The sequence below is a fragment of the Tachypleus tridentatus genome, chromosome 7 (assembly GCF_004210375.1).
Source record: "Tachypleus tridentatus isolate NWPU-2018 chromosome 7, ASM421037v1, whole genome shotgun sequence".
NCBI lineage: Eukaryota > Metazoa > Arthropoda > Merostomata > Xiphosura > Limulidae > Tachypleus > Tachypleus tridentatus.
Window position 1 is genome coordinate 54,153,602 of NC_134831.1, and position 18,369 is coordinate 54,171,970.

The 18,369-nt window shown below is 30.5% G+C and overlaps 1 protein-coding gene across 1 annotated transcript; it reads right to left on the reverse strand.

The window, feature by feature from the left end:
* Positions 1 to 324: 324 nt before the first annotated feature.
* LOC143255680 (uncharacterized) lies at positions 325 to 17,272 on the reverse strand. Its single transcript, XM_076511728.1, has 4 exons — positions 16,775 to 17,272; positions 15,921 to 16,100; positions 11,588 to 11,777; positions 325 to 8,442 (listed from the first exon to the last, which is right to left on the reverse strand). The coding sequence occupies exons 1-4, from the start codon at positions 16,850 to 16,852 to the stop codon at positions 7,175 to 7,177; spliced, it is 1,716 nt and encodes a 571-aa protein (XP_076367843.1). The 5' UTR covers positions 16,853 to 17,272; the 3' UTR covers positions 325 to 7,174.
* Positions 17,273 to 18,369: the final 1,097 nt, after the last annotated feature.

An 18,369-nucleotide genomic window follows, 5' to 3' on the forward strand; every position in this document is an offset into this window, starting at 1 on the left:
TTCAAGTGCCTTTTATGACTTTCTGAAATTAATTGCCATTTTTAGAATGAACACATAGCTGAAATTGCAGGGAATTTCAACAGCATCAAGTCTCAAACCCATGATCCTTTGATCCACATCTCAGTATTAACCACTAGGACAAACAGCCCTACCAGAAATTTTACTGAACAGTATTCATGTTTCTTAGTTAATCAGATCTTTGTAGAACCAACTCTTCACACCTTCTGCAGCTAACCATCACAGTAATGTTATATAATAATGAACATGAATGCCAGCTAGTTTTGATAATTAAGCTCTCTTAATCAAAGTTAGAAAAACTTCAAATAAAATATATTTCAATTTTTATTTTCATTGCAAAATAATTAGGTATCATTTAAACAACGCAAAACATTTTTTGAAATTGTCCAATGACTATTTTATATAAATATTCCAGTACTTTTAACTAGTACATACAGACTGGTACTTTGCAATCCTGAATTTTTAAAGGCATATTCTATACTGAGTTATAAAATAACTTGTACCTGAAAAAGAAAAAAAGAGCAAGTACTTTTACCAATACAAGTTCTAAAATTAGTTTTTTTTCACACTGAATGTGTATAATTAAAAATGAGTACTGCAATCCTAATGGTTCTAAAAGCACATTGTTATATCCACTGGAATTTTACACATTATTACATAAATATAAAAAAATATTTAATACAACTGACTGCATTATGTTTTGAAATATCAATATTTAATACTTAGTGCAGTTTGAGCATATAACAATGTTTTAACGTACTATGAATGAGTAGAAATCATTACTTAGTTCTTTACCCCAATACACATTACAACATGTGAACTTCAAATGCTGCTCATGCATCTTTGTTTTCAGATATAAGTTGAAAACACACACACACACACATGAAATAGATGAAGTTTGTAGTTTCACATTCACAATTATAGACTAAGAATTTTAATCAAAAAGGGAATCAAACTAACTAATGGGGCAGCACTGCTTCATTAATTACCTTAACTTATTTTATTCTACATCTTACCCTGTATACATACTAATACTCATGTTAAATTACTTCAAACACAAGATATTTTCTGTAACAAGCAATTAAAAATAGTTTAACTTTATAAAAGTTCAGTATAAAATAGTTTGATAAACATTTTACAACACTTTTAAGTACAATGCAAAGAATGTTATAAACATTTCACAATGGTATCAAACAGAATACAAATCACATCTGATTATTACCAAATTACTGTATTTTGAAGTACAAAACAAAACCCACTATAAACTTTTAACAATAGTATCAAGTAGAAAAGAAAACATTTAATTGTTACTGTTACAGTGTAGTGGCATTCAAAATAAAACTTACTATAGACATTTCATAATAATTTCAAGTAGAAAACAAAACCATATTTGATTGTTACTAAATTACAATATTGTGAATTACAAAACAGACCATAATAAACAGTTCACTATGTTGTCAGGAACAAAGGATATTTGATTATTAACTTTATGTAATATTATAGAATATAATACAAGACACTTTACACTTAACAGTTAAAGGATGTATATTACAAACTAAGATATATCTTATTACATCATTTAAAAAGTGCAAATACTTTAATACTGCTTTCAACTCTTGTATGCATGTTAACTTATACAAGATTATTGTTCCAAATTAAACATATTACACATACAAAAAACAGAAATGCATCACATATTCTACACTAACCATCGATGAAACTATGATATTACACATGATTAATCTAAATATGATTGAAATCACTGATGGCAGTGTTGAAGGAATACTGTTGTATATATTTCAGTTACAAATAAATCACACACAACACTGAACTTGTAAGAATATCATTATTCATTTTATGTTATAAAATGATACTCATGAACAAACACTGTCAATTGTAACTTTCAGTACTAGTACAATAATAAATGTACATTTGTTACTTCTAAAAAAAAATTTTTTTTTTACTAACTTTAAAAATCTGTGAAGGTTTTAATAATACAAAATTCATATAAAATACAACAGAATAATGCTAATATTTCTTTAAATCTATTGACTAGCTGATGGAAAGCTATTATTTCACAAATAACTTAAGGATCTTATACCTATTGAAAACTTACTATTTCACAAAAGACTAATTTAGGACCTGTTAGAAATCTCACAATTTCACTGGAAGTTGGGGAGGATATTACAAGGAACCATAAGATTAGTTACCTACTTTAAGTCTTCCTATTCAACAAGGCTGCAAGATTCACTAACTGTTGGAAATGTTACTCTTTCAGAAGAAAATATAAGCTTTGGTACCTGTTTGAAAACTGTTTAAGAAGGATCCATAAAACTCGCAAACTATTGGAAACATAATCCACAAAAGACTATAAAAGTCATTACCTTTGGAAAATCTCAAATGTTTACAGTAAACTATATGAACATTTGTAACTTCTAAATGAATCATTTACCATCTTTGACAATCTTTAAATATTCTAGTAATAAGAAATTAATCTCAAATACAACATAATAATACTGTTAGAAGCTTACCATAGTGTCTTGCTTATACTTGCTTGAAAATTTACACTTTCATGCAAGTCCAAAATATTTATTATATAGTAACTTCTACTATTTTAAAATAGTACATAAAATTTAGTGTCTTTTGGAAATACAATTATATCACAACTTACCATTAAGATTTATTGTATGAAGTAAACATTAGTATTTTTTATTTTCCAAAAAGTGGGTAAAAAGCATTACCACCTTGAAAACTATTTCACAAAAAACCATAAAATACATTACTTTTTGGAAATATCAGCAACACATAAGAGATCAATAGCCATTTAAGAATGTTACTATCTCACAAAGAAACAGAAAATTAAGAAGTAGTCAGAAAAATCTTTTTATTCCACAAGTGAATGGAAGATTTAGAACCAGTTGAAAACCTTACTATTTTACAATGGAAAAGATTTAGAACCAGTCAAATATCTTATTATTTCAAAATGGAACATAAGATATAAAATTAGTCAAAAACTTTATTTCATAAAGGAACAGAAAATTTTAAATTTGTTGAAACCTCACTATTTCAAAACAAACAAAGGATTTAAAATTAGACAAAAACATTACTATTTCACAAAAGACCATAAGATTTCCTTCCTATAAATACTTATGTTTCACATAGCTTTACCTTTTCAATGCTGCTCTCTATATTCGAATTTTTTATTTGCCACTAGCCTTAAGGCTAAACTCACATGTATCTACATAATATTGTCACTTTTGTATTCAAGTCAGCATGTGACAACCTATCACCAACAGAAATGTGACACCCTCCTAGTGCAGCTGACTCCCTCTATACTGATTATTCAATCAGAACTTCAAGGTTAGGCAAGAAAATGTGCACTCAAGTCTCAGAAATATGAACCCTAAGCCTGAAGAAAATTCCAGAATTTGGGTGTCCAGAAAAGGAAAACCATTTCAATGATAAGCTAGGGCATATTTATTAACTAGGCAAGAAGGATGAAGCACTCTCGTACCAAAACAAAGCATGGGCTCAAATATTAGGAGGAGGAACCATAATAGTCAGCAGAAGAGATTGAATGAAGAAGAGAAGACAAAGAATTACACAGGTAGAAGAATATTCATTTTAGGCTCAGAAGAAGATCCAGGCTACAGGAAAAACTCCAACTCCCATTGCACAATGTCAGTCACCTCCTCAAGAGACAAAGAGAAGCCTGATGCTATAGCTGTTGTTTATCTAACATAAATAACTTCTTGTTGTCTCACACAAGACAAAGTGGAAGTGACAATAACTTGAAAATTCTTAACGTTGAAAGAAAAAAATTGCAAGTACAGAATTATTTAACTGTGAAGTTAAAAAATAAATATAAAAAGTTAACTTTGACCAAAACATTTGTGAAGAGTGGATAATTCCACAGGGGAAGAAATGCCTATCTTAAGGAATCTCATGAACTAAAGAAAAAATGGACACATCTTAACTCGTAGGTGCCAAACTGAGAAGTGGTGACTGAACAAACAGTATAGAGGGTGCCAGCTACACTAGGAGAGTGTGTTGCACTACTGTTAATGCAGGGTTGTTACAGGCTCATCTGCATGCAGCAACACAGCAATATCACATGAATACACGAGAGTTTAGGTGAGGGTTTTGTGGTTAGTAGGAAGTAAAAATGTTCACATATAGAAAACAGAGTTGAATCCAAAATCTGTATGTGAGAAGAGGTTACATATCATATAGGAATTTGCTACCTGAAATAAATATTACTATTTCACAAAAAAACTATAAAATTTACCACCTGTTGGAATACTTAACTTTTTATGAGAAATTGGAATGACTACCTATCAAAAGTCAAACTATTTCACAAAAGGCCACAATGTTTAATACTTCTTGGATGCCTTACTATTTCACAAGAGATTATGTGATTTACAAGTTAAAAAACATATCATTAAGCACAGGGACTTACATGTAGAAAACCTATTTCACAAGAGACCATACAATTTACTTTAGTCTATATCACAAAAGGCCACATGTTTAGAACCTCAGTACTAGATAATGGACTACAAGATTTCTACTAGTCTGAAAGATAATTCAATAGGGCCTTAAATTTTACTACCTTTTGGGAATCTAATGAAGAAGTGACCAAACATATTTCTACTTGATGAAGTTCTTAATATTCCACAGATATCTTAAGATCTACTACCTCTCAGAAATCTTGAAATTTTGCAAGGGAATATATGATCTGCTATGATGTGGAAATCTTTTTATTTATCTTTCCAGATATAAGATTTACATGTTGGAAGTCAGTTCACAAGGAACCATAGCATTTACTATATGCTGGAAAACCTCCCTATTTAACAAAAGTCTAAAAATTACAACCAGCTGGGCAACAGTTTAACAAAGGAATAACATATTTACTGCATATTGGAAATCTTACAATTTAAACTGGGAACACAGAATGTATTACCTATTGGAAACTTACATTACAATATTCTGTAAAAGTTTCTACCTTACAAGAATCTTGCTATTTCAGAAGAAAACACAAATTTACCACTTCACCTCCTATAGTAGGAAATTTTATAAAACTAATTACTTTCTCCCTAACTTACATAAAATGCTAGGTTTAAAACAAAATGTATCTTCCATACCAAAATGTCATTCTACAAACAATGAAAAAAATAATACTACGTAATATCATGGCAATTAATTATTTGAATTTAAGATTCTTGAAGTGCTTTAAAAAACAATTAAAAACAGGATGAATCTAAAATAGTGTATTATACATTTTACATTTAATTAAAAATGCATTATACAGATAGACTAAAGATATGTACTCATAACACAAAGTAGAATATTATATAACACTTTTCATACAGAATATTCAAGGGTTTTAAGCTCAATTATATTTTTACATTTTGTTACAGAAACCAAACCTTTTTAGTTCTTTTGATGGAGAAATGTTATTTTAATCTTCAAATAAAAGTAATTCTTTATTGCCAATATTTTGTTTGACTTGATCTGTATTATAGTATAATGCAAAATAAAATAATATTAGGCTTATTTCTCAGCTGTACTTAGAAGAATGACACTGAGAAGCTTTGCAATAAACAGCAATGAGAAATGTGACTGACTGAATTTAAATTGACTTTAAAATGACACAATGATCAGAAATAAGTTTTGTGACTGTACTTGTAAAGATACATTATTTTTCCCTAAACATCTAACCAATCTAACATCTAACACCTCAAATAAACATATCCTTTTAATCTGTCTCACTTACACTAAAAATTTACTGAAAAGTTTACATTTTCTGATTAAAAGAGACTAATGACATAAACAACTCCCAAATACAAATATCTTTCAAATCCAGAAAAAGAAGGGAAAGAAATTTAATCTCTAAATCACATAAGTAGATTTTAATAACCTTTAACTTATAAAAAGTTACAAGGCTGAAGAAAATATTGTTCACTTGAGGAAATGTAGGAATCTTCCTGCAATGCTCCCTCACATTTCTAAGCTTAACTTACCAAATCTAAATGACATCTACTTAAAGATACATCTCATTTTTTTTAAACAGATTAATTAAAGTTCTTGATGACTGACAGCTACAGTGCATTAAGTACATGTATAAAAACTAAACTATATTCTCATAATAGTAAGATAAAACTATGATTTTATATATCATTTATTTATTAGGAAATAAATTTACCCTTTGTCCTTACATATTGTAAAAATCTCTCACAATAAAAAAATATTATAAATATTCCATGCCGACTAGATTTATTGGCTAAACCGTTTTCTATTTTCCCCCTTTCCCCCCCTCCCTCAGATAAAGGTTTGATAAATATAGTTTTCCTTTCCTTAATTCTGTATTTTTCTAGTGTACTAGATTCAATGTGTTGCTATTAAGCAAACTGAAAAATTATATAAAGAACAGAACTTCGAAATTCTTTAACTATAAAAGTGTCTAAACTTTTTAAGTGAAACATTTTAAACTGGAACATCATAAAAAAGTGAAACCCTTAGTAGGTAATTCTTTCCAACACTGAATAATATAATGAGGTGGACTGAGAAGACACTGAACAAGGGTAAGCCAGAGAAATATGTCATAAATACATACAAATAAGAGGATTAAAATTCACATTTTAATGCATTAAATCAAAAACCCATTCAATACACAGTAAAAACATAGAATTCAGTTAGTAACTTCTGAAACTCCTTGCCTCAAAATTAATGAAAACTATGTATCAGGTTTATAAATAATGTAGTAAGTGTATATATTTTTAGCTAAAATCACAGAAAATTTGACTTGTTTTTACATCTTTTGACTAAAAAATAAACATTGTCTGACACATCCAACTTAAGTTTGCAGTATCTTAATGTACAATTATTACTTTGTACACAAGACTTATGACCACCCCTGAATTTGAATAAGGGACTACAAAATTTAACCTGATGTACCTAGGAAGTACTGTGATCACAAATTTACAGCAAATCATTTATTATACAGAGCATAAATTGTGTTATTTGTGTAAATGGTTATTATAATATACTTATAAAACACAATTCTCTTTATCAGGTTATTTAGATACCTATATATATGGTTTTAAAACTGAAACAAGTCATTGAAATGCGGCATTAGTTAGCTGATCCACTAGCATGACTAGTTGGATGTGGAACAGCATTGAAAATTACACATATCTACATTAGCGTAATCAACTTCTTCATCAAATCCTTTAGAATCAGGTTGAAAGGGTGATGGGTGTTTCACACTATCAGCAGAAGATACTACAAAAGGGTTTGAACTGTTTATATTTGCATAATCAGGTTCTGTGGATGAAGAAGACATTTTGTTACCAGATGGAAAGTACAGCTTACCATAGATATGTTGGTTGTTTGGGTTAAGAGTTGGAAGATGACTGGCACTTCCACCTATTAAGTTGAGGTGATCATACTCATGTTTATTATTCTCTCTATCAAAATCAGTGGAAGGTGAAAAACTTTTATGAGGACTTAAATCAGCAATTGCATGACATGGACCCATGCTTTTGAACTTTAAAGTTGATTTATTACTTGGTAATTTTGGACTTGATGGTTCTTCCTCAAAAGAAGCCCACAAAGGCTCACAAGCTAGATTTTCTTTTGATTCAATTTTTCTTGCTACCTTTTCTGTAGATGGTATATTATATGGGTTAAGATTAGAAAGTGTCTCTGATTTCTTCTTTATCTGTATAGGTTGCTCATACTGATCTTCTGGAACCATTGCCTGTTTGCCTGGTACCATCAGACCTTCTTCAAAAGAAAATTTGTTATTGTTGTTCAATTTACTTTTTCTGGGTGGCTTGCTGACTGGTGGTCGTGGCTTGAGATTAGGGGGCTTGTCGATAGTTAAAGTTTTAAGATCTTTGGCCAATGTTGGTACTTCAAAAGCAGAGTAATTAAAAAAATCATCTTTCTTGTTTAAAAGTGAATTTGGGTAATCCAAAATACACTTCTGACTGTAAACTTCTGATGTGAGCTTTGAATCTTCTATGGATGATTGAGGTTGACTAAGATTAAAACTATTGTTTCCACTCTCTGGCCCAGGACTAGGGCTATGTTGAGAGTCACTCTCACTTGCACTGGACTTTAAAGCACTCATGTGAGCTGTAATACTCTGAAATATAGCCAATCCATGTATGGTTTCAAAATTGAATTGCCCTTCTCCTGATTGGCATCTCCGTCCTGCTTCAAAACAAAATCCTTTGGGGGTTTTTCCATAACGTCGAATGTACCTGTACGGCCACGTTTGAATCATTTTCCCAATAGATCCCAGTTGTCCTTGTTCTGCCAGATATACTGAAGCCGATTTCACTATTAACAGGTAATTTCCTTGCAAACCACAACGATTTGCAGCTTCAGACTCAATAACTTTCACTTGATAGACTTCAGCTAAGGAATAAATTAATGATAAACAATGATTAATTAAATGCTGTTCCAACAAAATTGAGGACAAATAAAGAGCAACAGATATTTTTTGACTAAAATGGAAAAAGTCAGACATAATTATCCTATACTGAAAACTTATTTCCATAAGAACTTCTCAGATAAACAGCTTTTTCACTCAGTGCTGCCCTCTATATTCAATTTTTTCATACTCCTAGCCTTGATCTCACTTATCCCAAGATCAATGTAGTTCAATTGCATCTTGCATGCAGATCATCATGCAAGAACCCTCTATTCAGTTCTACCAAACTATCACTTTAGAGATTTGGCAGAAACTGGAAGCACTAGTTTGCAGTGGAGAGGAAAGGTGGGAAGTTTGAGGGGAGATAAGTAAGTACCTATTGGAAATAAATTTTCAATAGATGAAAACTAACTTCTGATACGGTACATTATCTCTGCTCAGATAAATAGCTAGAATCCCACACCGAGTAGATAGAGAGTCTGGTGCAAAGAAAAGAGCATCCTTCAAATGCATCTCAAGAGATGTCCTGAAAGAGTAGCTTTTCACAACAAAGGATCAGATGCAGGAAACCATAATACTTATGTATTAGGTATCATCTTCACTTAGTGTGGAAGGAGGTGTTAAATACATGGGCATAAAATGGGAAGGAACACATCCTAAAGAAAAACAATAATTGTTGGATAAGAATCCGAACCACATAATTTTCTAATCTCAATCCCATAGAGCACATAAATGCGGAAGAAAGTAAAAGAATATGCCTCTACATGTAGAATGACTACAACATGATGGACTGCACACTACTTGAAACCAACATCCAAGTGGGTGTAGGAAAGAAGAGCATACTAGCAGCAAGTAAATTACAATCTAAGACCTAGCCATCTGGTGGGGGTAAGAAAGAGGATCATACTATCTTCACCTCAAGTCAGTAGACCAGAGGGAATCTTATACACCTCCCCAATCTATGAATAGGACATATAACAGCAATGAGATAACTTGTTTGATCAATCTAGAAATTCAATATCCAGATGATTGATATGATAAAGATGTTTCTGTAATTTAAGCTATCTCTCTCAAAACTAATCTAACAGAAACTACCCCTAGTACAATAATATTCTTATAAGAATATTCAGGGATAATGCGACATTAAGAATCATTTTAATTTGCAAGTTCCACCATGGTGACCAACACTGGTGGAGAGAGAAAGAAAAAATAAGTAACTGAGTAGGAAAACAGAGACACCTTTACATATGTATTATATCTTTGAATACAAAACACAGCCACTGAGAACTAACATCCATATTAGTGTAGGTTGGGGATTCCAAATCAAAAGGTGTGAACTTCAATTTTGAATGCTCACTTCAAAAGGTATAACATCCCTTCAGATAAACCCATATAGAGATGGAGCATCAGAAGGGAAAACCTTTCATCATCTACACCAGCAAAACACCACCATTCTACTCTAAACTGAATGGCTTTATAATTATTTGTGTTGTATATCATTACACATTTAGATGGATGCTTCCCTTGTCCACTACATCAGTGGCTCGGAAGTGGAAAGTGGTAAGAACTCCACTAGAAGAAAAAGGGGGATAATCTTGATGGAACGTCTGAAGAAATATCAACATCAGTGCAATGGGACGCCATAAAAAACCTGATTTGAAAAGCAGACCACTCCTGATTTATTACGTCTATGGAATGGACAGTTATTTCCTCCTGCTTTCCCCAAGAAATCCATGGGTTAGTATGGTATGGAATGGGCACGTAAATGAAGCAAATATATCCCAAGGAAAACTTGTACAAGTAATTTTATGGTACAACCCATCTCAATAGTGTGTGTTTAGTGGTAGTCATGGAAATTATAACTGTTAAGTCATCATGGCCTTGCAGTGTGAACTTGATTAGTTTAAGTATACATGGACAGGCACTAATTGCCACAGAGCAGGACCCATACAGAAAAATAAGATATATATAAAGGTATCTTACCCAGTCACAGTCTCAGCAAAAAGTGAAGGATGGTGACAGGAAGAAACAGCTACCTACAGCAGATAATTGAAGATAAATGTCTTAAGTGTAGTCCCAGTGCTTGAAAAAAGCAGTACCTCCAAAATACAATGAAGATGAGATGCACACAAAAGGAATGGTGACTAATCAGAGTGAAAATGCCAGGAATTTATTAGACAAAAAAGGAGAAAAGTAAAAAACCAATTTCAGGAAAAAAAACTGAATCAAAAGAACAAGAGAGAAAGGGAAAAGTCACAAACAAAGGAGTGGTGCCAGGGAATGAAACAGCAGAAAAAGAAACTAACAAAAAGAAGCCTTAAAGACAACAAAGCAACCCATAACAGGCCAACTGGATCCAACTGGGATTAAAATGTGGGAGGAAATTAAAAAGAAAACAATGTTCCATGAGATGCTAAAGTGGAAGGTAGGAAAAATCAATCCAGAACAGAAAGGGTACATTGAGCTGAAGCAGCTGAGAAAAACAGATCTGTATTGGCCAGGAAGGAGCAATCAGAAAGACATGACACAGAGCAGCAAGGATGAACAAAATGATCCAAGGAAGATGATGAATTGAATGCATAAATAGGAACCAATCTTGTCCAAACACATTGACAACCAAGGCAAGTGAATAGAAACAGCTCGAGGAGCAAGGTATGAAACTAGTACCCAACCCCACAGTAAATAAACTTAAGAGAATGTCATGAAGGATAAAAAATAGAAATATGTGCATCAAAATATATATATATATATATGTGGGTAACAGTCACCCTCAGTCCTCGAGAAAAAACCCATCACAGACAACATAGGTAATAGGGAAAGAACCAAGAAGTGAATGAGATGGGACATAACTACAGAACACCAATCTGCATTAAGAATAGACGACTAATGGAGGAATGCTTTGATGTAGGACAGGTATATAGGGGAAGGTACAAGACATGGAATATGAATAAGAAATGCAAGGGCTAAAGAAACAAATTAGCAACCAAAAAAGGAAAAATTGAACATAGCAATACAGATACTCCACATAATGCTATATAAAATAGTCAGTCACTAATGCTTTTCAAAAGTTAAAAAAAAACAACCAATAATGGTCACTATAAATAGAGTAACATTTCAATTATAACTTACGTGCACTTATGGAGGCATAAAGTAAGTTTTCTTCTTCTGTAGATTCTTGGAATGTGTTTGAAAAAGGGGATACTTCAGTTGAACTGTTGGATGATAAACAAAAGGCTACTTCTTGAATACTGGACACCCAATCTGTCATTTCTTGAAATGTTTCTGCTGATAATGTGTATGTATGATTTATCGTTCGAACCTCAGAAGAGAGAAGAAGAACCAGATATAACATTTCTTCCGACTATGAAATATCTCAAAACTACACTAAGAAAGCATGAGAGGCGATGCATTCCATATGTCATGTTTATACCACAGTTTCAATGAAAGAGATTTCTTATATAAAATACACAAGGATGTTATTGTTAGATAAAAGTTTCTATTTCATTAAACTATACTGAATACTTATCTCACAGAGACTATCTTAAATATGAAATACAATGTGCTGCAAGGCTTACAAACTGGTTTTAACAAAAAAATTTCTTGCTATAAAGTTGAGCCATAGCCTTAAATAAACAAGTACTACAATAAAACTTGTTTAGAAGATTTGTAAATATACTTCTAGTTTAAAAATAATGTGTATTTATACATTTTCTTGATATTAACTTTCAAGTATTGTTATGAATTTCTTGCAAGAACATAATACTTTGATAACATCTCACTTCTTAATAAATCACTTAACTCTTAACCTCTAATGTAAGCATATCTGAATGTTCTATAAATTCAAAAAATGCCACAATTATTTTACTGCTGTAAAATATTAAGTATGGTTCAGGAGAAACAATTTTTGCCATTTCTGACTAAGTTGTTGAATTTAGATGCAGGAAATATCAAAAAACATTATTTAATACATAAAAACATTAAGGTTTCCAAACTGCTTTTTAAATGTATTAGGTTTACATACAAGTTTTTACTGATGGTAAGAATACACAGGCAAAAGTGTCAAATTTAAACACCCACAGTTTTTAATAAAATAAAAAAAAATAAAAACTACCCACAACATAAGACTGTAAAGTACTCACAACAACATCATTATAATTATTGTAAACCATATACAAATATGGAATTATTTAGGATTTCTTTAATGGTATCAATTCAGCAATGTTTAAAACTTAATTCCGAGTTTTAAAATCAAGGAGCAAACACTGCTTTACTTCAGCTACTTTCATATATTTTAGTAATATGTATAGTTCACATTAAGAAGTATCTTAACTTTGATTCTGTGTTTATGAAATTTCTATAAAGAAGAAAAAACTAAGAATGACATTTTTTTTAAATATCAACTCTTATAGGTTGTAAATTCCAAGTTTGATGTCTACATCTTAGTTTCTCTTTCTTCTCGACATAGTAGTGACCTAGTATTGTTTCAGTTTTTCTTTTGCGACACTTTTTGTAAAAGGTTTTGTTGAAAAGTATCCCATGGGTTACAACAAACTGTTTCCAATTATTATTAAATTCAATCACTTTGTAAATTTATAATTGTGAATATTTTTTTACAAGTAATATAAATTTTAGTAGTAAATAATATACATGAGACAACGAATACCTGGTGTATATTTCTATACATTTTATAAAACAGAAAAAATAACGTGCAACAGATCCAGTTTCATTACATAAGTAGAACTGATACTTGAAGTTATTTAAATGTAAATGTCTCCTATTGAAATTATTCAAATTTCTTTCATTTTCAGTTGCATTAAAATCAGATGTTTTTGATGATTAATTGCTACTGAATGAAACTTTCTAAAACTTGTTAACTAGTGACAGTTTCAAAGATTTAAGTTAATAAAAGTTACATTCACAATAAGTTCTATTCTTAGGAGAGGATGCCATTTTTTTTTTTTTTTAATTGTTTAATGTACAAGGTATGTCTTAGATGACCTTAGGTGAAGATCTTTTGCACTATTGGATTAGAACAGACATCAACTATTTTAAATTGGTAATATTTAAAATGGCATCATCTGTTTTTATTTTAGTATATTACATTGTTTCTATACACACTCATGGAATAGAACAATTTTAACAAAACTTCAGTTATCAACCATGCTATAATACCACAAATAAACTATTTTTGAGCTCTTGTAACAAACCGTGATTAAAATGGAACTTTGGTACTTAGTGTTTAAATCATCCTTTCAGCAAAGAATGTTATCAAGTTACTTTGTTATATGCTACATTTATGTTAAACTTTAACCTCTAGATGCAAGATAAAAATTTATATTGCAAAATATTTGTAGATAAGTATGTATATCTTAATGCTTTTGTACACCTCTATTCAAACCTTCCAAAAGTCCCAATAAACTCGCTATCATAAAATAATCCTTTTCATCCACAGTCACAACTAATATGAAAACAAAAATCAATTTAAAACATACTTTTCTATAAATTTGTTTAATATTTTAAAAGTAATAACTTTGTACAACTGAGCACAAGTGGATAGAGATCATGTGCAGAAGTGTTTTGATGCAAACATGTCTTTAGTTTAATTTTAAAAAAAATCCTGATTTTTCCCTTGTTTATTATATTTTGTTGAGATTTTTCTTTATACAGATACTTTTTCTTACATTTAGATTTTACTAAACTTTAGTTTCACATTTTGTAGCTTACACATCTTTGCTTTGTCTTTTATTTTAACTCTGGGTTTATTTTTATGTTGTAACTTTGTTTTAGTTTAACTTACAGAGGGATACACACTAGACCAGTGAGAGAGAGAGTCCACACAACTTTCAGTTCCTTTGAAATTACCACAAACATACTTTTGTCTGTTTTGTTTTGTGTTAAAAATTGTGGTTGTGTTCATGTGGTATAAATAAAGACTGTTCTACTGCACCATCCATGTCCGATTGAAAAAATAAACCGACAGATACAACATAACTTAATACCATTTGAATCTCCAGTTAGTGGGCCATTTTGAGTGCAATACAATTTACAAAGATAAAATAATAAGTTTTGCTGATTAAACAATATTGATCTTGTCTTCCATAAGGATACTTTTGTTTAATTTTTGTAATAAAACAACCTTGTCAGTCCTCACCTAAAAACTACAAAAAATTAAGAATTTTATTTTTTCTAATTCATAAAGAAGGTAAAACTAGTTTTAACAAGAAAAAAATCCAAAATTTGGATGTCTTCAACTAAAATAAAATTCAAATAAGGTCTTCATAAAAAATTACCTCAAAACCAAATAAGCATCAAATTACACATCAATTACTACTAATGTTTAATTTTCTTGACTATTTAGAGAAAATATTTGCATATTTGCAAAAATGTTACAGAAATACAATTACATTTAAGTACTTATGAGAACACAGAATCTAAAAATTTTGAAATATTATGGAGAGAATTAATTTACAGGACATGCAACTGATAGAAACTGTTTAGATCATTCTCCGTTTTAATAATTTTATAGCATACTGTAACTTACAGTATAAAATAACAAATGAGAATTATTGTACTTAATATGAGATAATATTTTAAATATAATTTGTGAAAGTGAAAATTATCAAATTAAGTAATACTGTAGCATTAAGATATATAGTTTTTGAATTCCACAAATACCAATAAAATTATTTAGTGCATAATATCTTCAAAGGACTAAATTAATAAAATGGACATTACAGTAAGATTTGATTCTTCACTTGTAATATTTTTGAAAAATATGCAAATTATGGATATGTTTCATTATTATACATTTACTGTATCCTACTGATAAGACTTTATATACTCTACTGTAAATATAGGTGTAATTTCTATCAAATAATATTAATATTAGGCTTAAACTTGAAAGTTTGTATCATTTCAAAACCTTTGAAAATTATGCATTAAAAATAACTATTTTTTTTCAAGATGCATTTTCCCACTTTGTCCACAAACATGGAGCCACATGCCTGAATATAAACACATTCTAAATTCAAATTAGAATTGCAGAAGTAAAGCCTACTATGGTAAGTTTAGGAACTTTTGTATACTGAACTTAAGCTTTAATTAAACAATGGCCTTAAAATTTCTCACAATATTGTCAAATTTTACGTAAAAGAGTTGTAAGTAATCCAATATTCAAATAACTTTGAAAAATATTAAGACATTTATTAAGAATAAAAATATTACTTGCATTCAAAAGCATCACTGCAAGCAAGCATATACATTTTTACACAAAATATATCTCAGGATGGCTGGTTTGGGTATTAACACTTTTACTAATAAAGTAGAGAACAATGTTTTGACCTTATGTCATTTTCAGGTTAACAATGAGCTTTTTATATTTTTACTTCAAATGGGTTTATTGTCATTACAAAATGTATACACAATTATTATAATTAGTTAAGTAACCCAAATTCATTCTTACCTCAAATACATTGGCTTGTTGTTTCTGAGAAGCTGGCATGACTTTGATACAGTCAGTGAGAGGAATAATTTTGCTAGGTGTTTGACGCCAAAAATTATTTTCACCATCAAATATTTCAAGTCTCCGGATGCCATTAATGCTGGTTTGATAAAGAGCAACGTATCGCTTACTCCAAGATTTCTATAAAATGTTTCACATAAATGGCAACACATGTTACTACACATCTTTGAGCATGATTTAATAAAGGCATTAAATTACTTATTTTAAATGTCACATTACACATAAAAAAATAACTGAAGAATAATAAACAATAATGCTAAGTAAATGTTTTAATAAAATATGAAAAAACAAATGGAAGCATTATGCCAAGTCTTTACTTGATTGTTTATTACTTGTGAAAAGATGTATCTGTCCTTAATTTTCAGATTGATAGATATTCCTTTTTCAAAGTTTACAGGTTTTTATCTTATACTTTGAAACCCTTGTCTATTAATGTGATAAACAAAATAAATCTTTTTGTTTCTTGAAAAAAAAATGTTTATTATATACACAGTTCACTTATATTTTAGATACGATTTTTAGTTATTCTGAACTATATGCATAAAAATCATTAGTAATTACAGCTCTTGTTACAGTCTTAAAATTAATGTCAAAAGCTTGCAAAGTAACAGGATCAATACTTGTGTGATAAAAATTAAGAAAAATGAGACCATAACTATCTTTATGGAAAAATTTATCACACATAATAAGATATTTTATTTGTAACTGTTTAGCAATAGTACTCAATAATTCATTTCAATATCACTTTACATAATAAATATTTTTCAATGTTTATTCAACTTTTAAGTTCTCACCTTTAAAATTCCTTGTCGTTGTGGGGCAATACATAAAAACCCAGTTTTGAGAGCTACGTCTTTTTCTATACATGCCATCACAGAAAATGTATTTGAATTAGTTATCTTCTTAAATTTGCGATTGCTAGTGAATAGTTAAGCCTAATCGTAACGCAAAAGAAAAAAAGAAACCAAAGTAATCATGTACTATGTAGTTTACGTAGAGGTTTGCAAACAAATTATACTACATAGATGCATTGTTGGCAACTAGCCAAATCAGTTACAAATGTTTCACTTCAATCACTTATAATGGAATAAAGTACGTTTCTATCTTTTATATACCATTAATCCGGAATAATGGGAAACTTTCAAATTGCACTAATCAAATACTTATCATATTAAACAAAAGGCCAGTGGACTAGTTCATTTCTTAAACTCAGCTCTTGTTTTAAGATGTCCTTGCTACTCCTAATTTTATATTCGACTATCATGATTACCATTTTCACAGAACCGTACCCAATTTCCGATTTCTCAGAGAAGTACACGATATTACCGGATGTTGATACAGGAAACATGTGTAAGACTTATGGTACGCTACTTATTGTGCAATCAAGCGGATAAAATAATATAATATTTAATACATTTTTAAAGTTTTCTAAAAATTTCGTAAGCATCAAAATTATCTCACTTCCGTTTTTACTTTTTTGTAAATGTATGAATAATTGCTCATCAATACGTTGTATTTCTTTAATGTTCCGATAAGTTATTTTTGAAAATAATTTTCATACCTTTTCTGAAAATTTACATTTGTCTTTCAGTTAGACCGTGTATGTTACGATATAATGAATATAAAACATTTGAGGGATGTAGCACAGCGAATAGTTACTATTAATCGGATAAAATAGCAAACTAAGACAGGTATTTTTTCAGCTTTGCAGTTGTATTTTTCAGCCAGACAAGATCTTATCACAGGGCAATAGTAAACAAGAACGTCAAAATAAAAAAAGCAAGAGAAACTTGGCAATAAAGTACCAGTTTTACCCTTTTACTAAATGTACTGTAAGGCTAAAGTACGTTCCAGTAGCATGTTATATATTATTGCATTCTAATTTTCTAAACATACAAGAGCTTTTAGTGTTTTGTTAAGGTACACTGCTATCCACTATATAAGTCTTAGATATTCGAAAGAACTCAGATTTCGGGGATACACTTTAAAGAATACTTTCGAACATGTTCAACACAGTGGTTACATTGGGGTGTTGGAAGAAATGGAACTTCTGTGTATGATATTAACTACGATATTCCAATCAAAATACCAGGAATGCTAATGACCTGAATTTTAAAGAGGCAGAACCGAGGGTCGCGGGTTCGATTCCCCGTCATACCAAAGATGCTCGCCCTTTCAGCCGTGGGAGCATTATAATGTTATGGTCAATCCCACTATTCGTTGGTAAAATAGGTAAGTGGTGATGACTAGCTGCTCTCCCTCTGGTCTTACACTGCTGAATTAGGGACGGCTAGTTCAGGTAACCCTCATGTAACTTTGCGCGAAATTCGAAAACAAACAAAGAAACAAGATGCAAAAGCAGTATGTTTCTGAACCAGGAAGCTTAAAC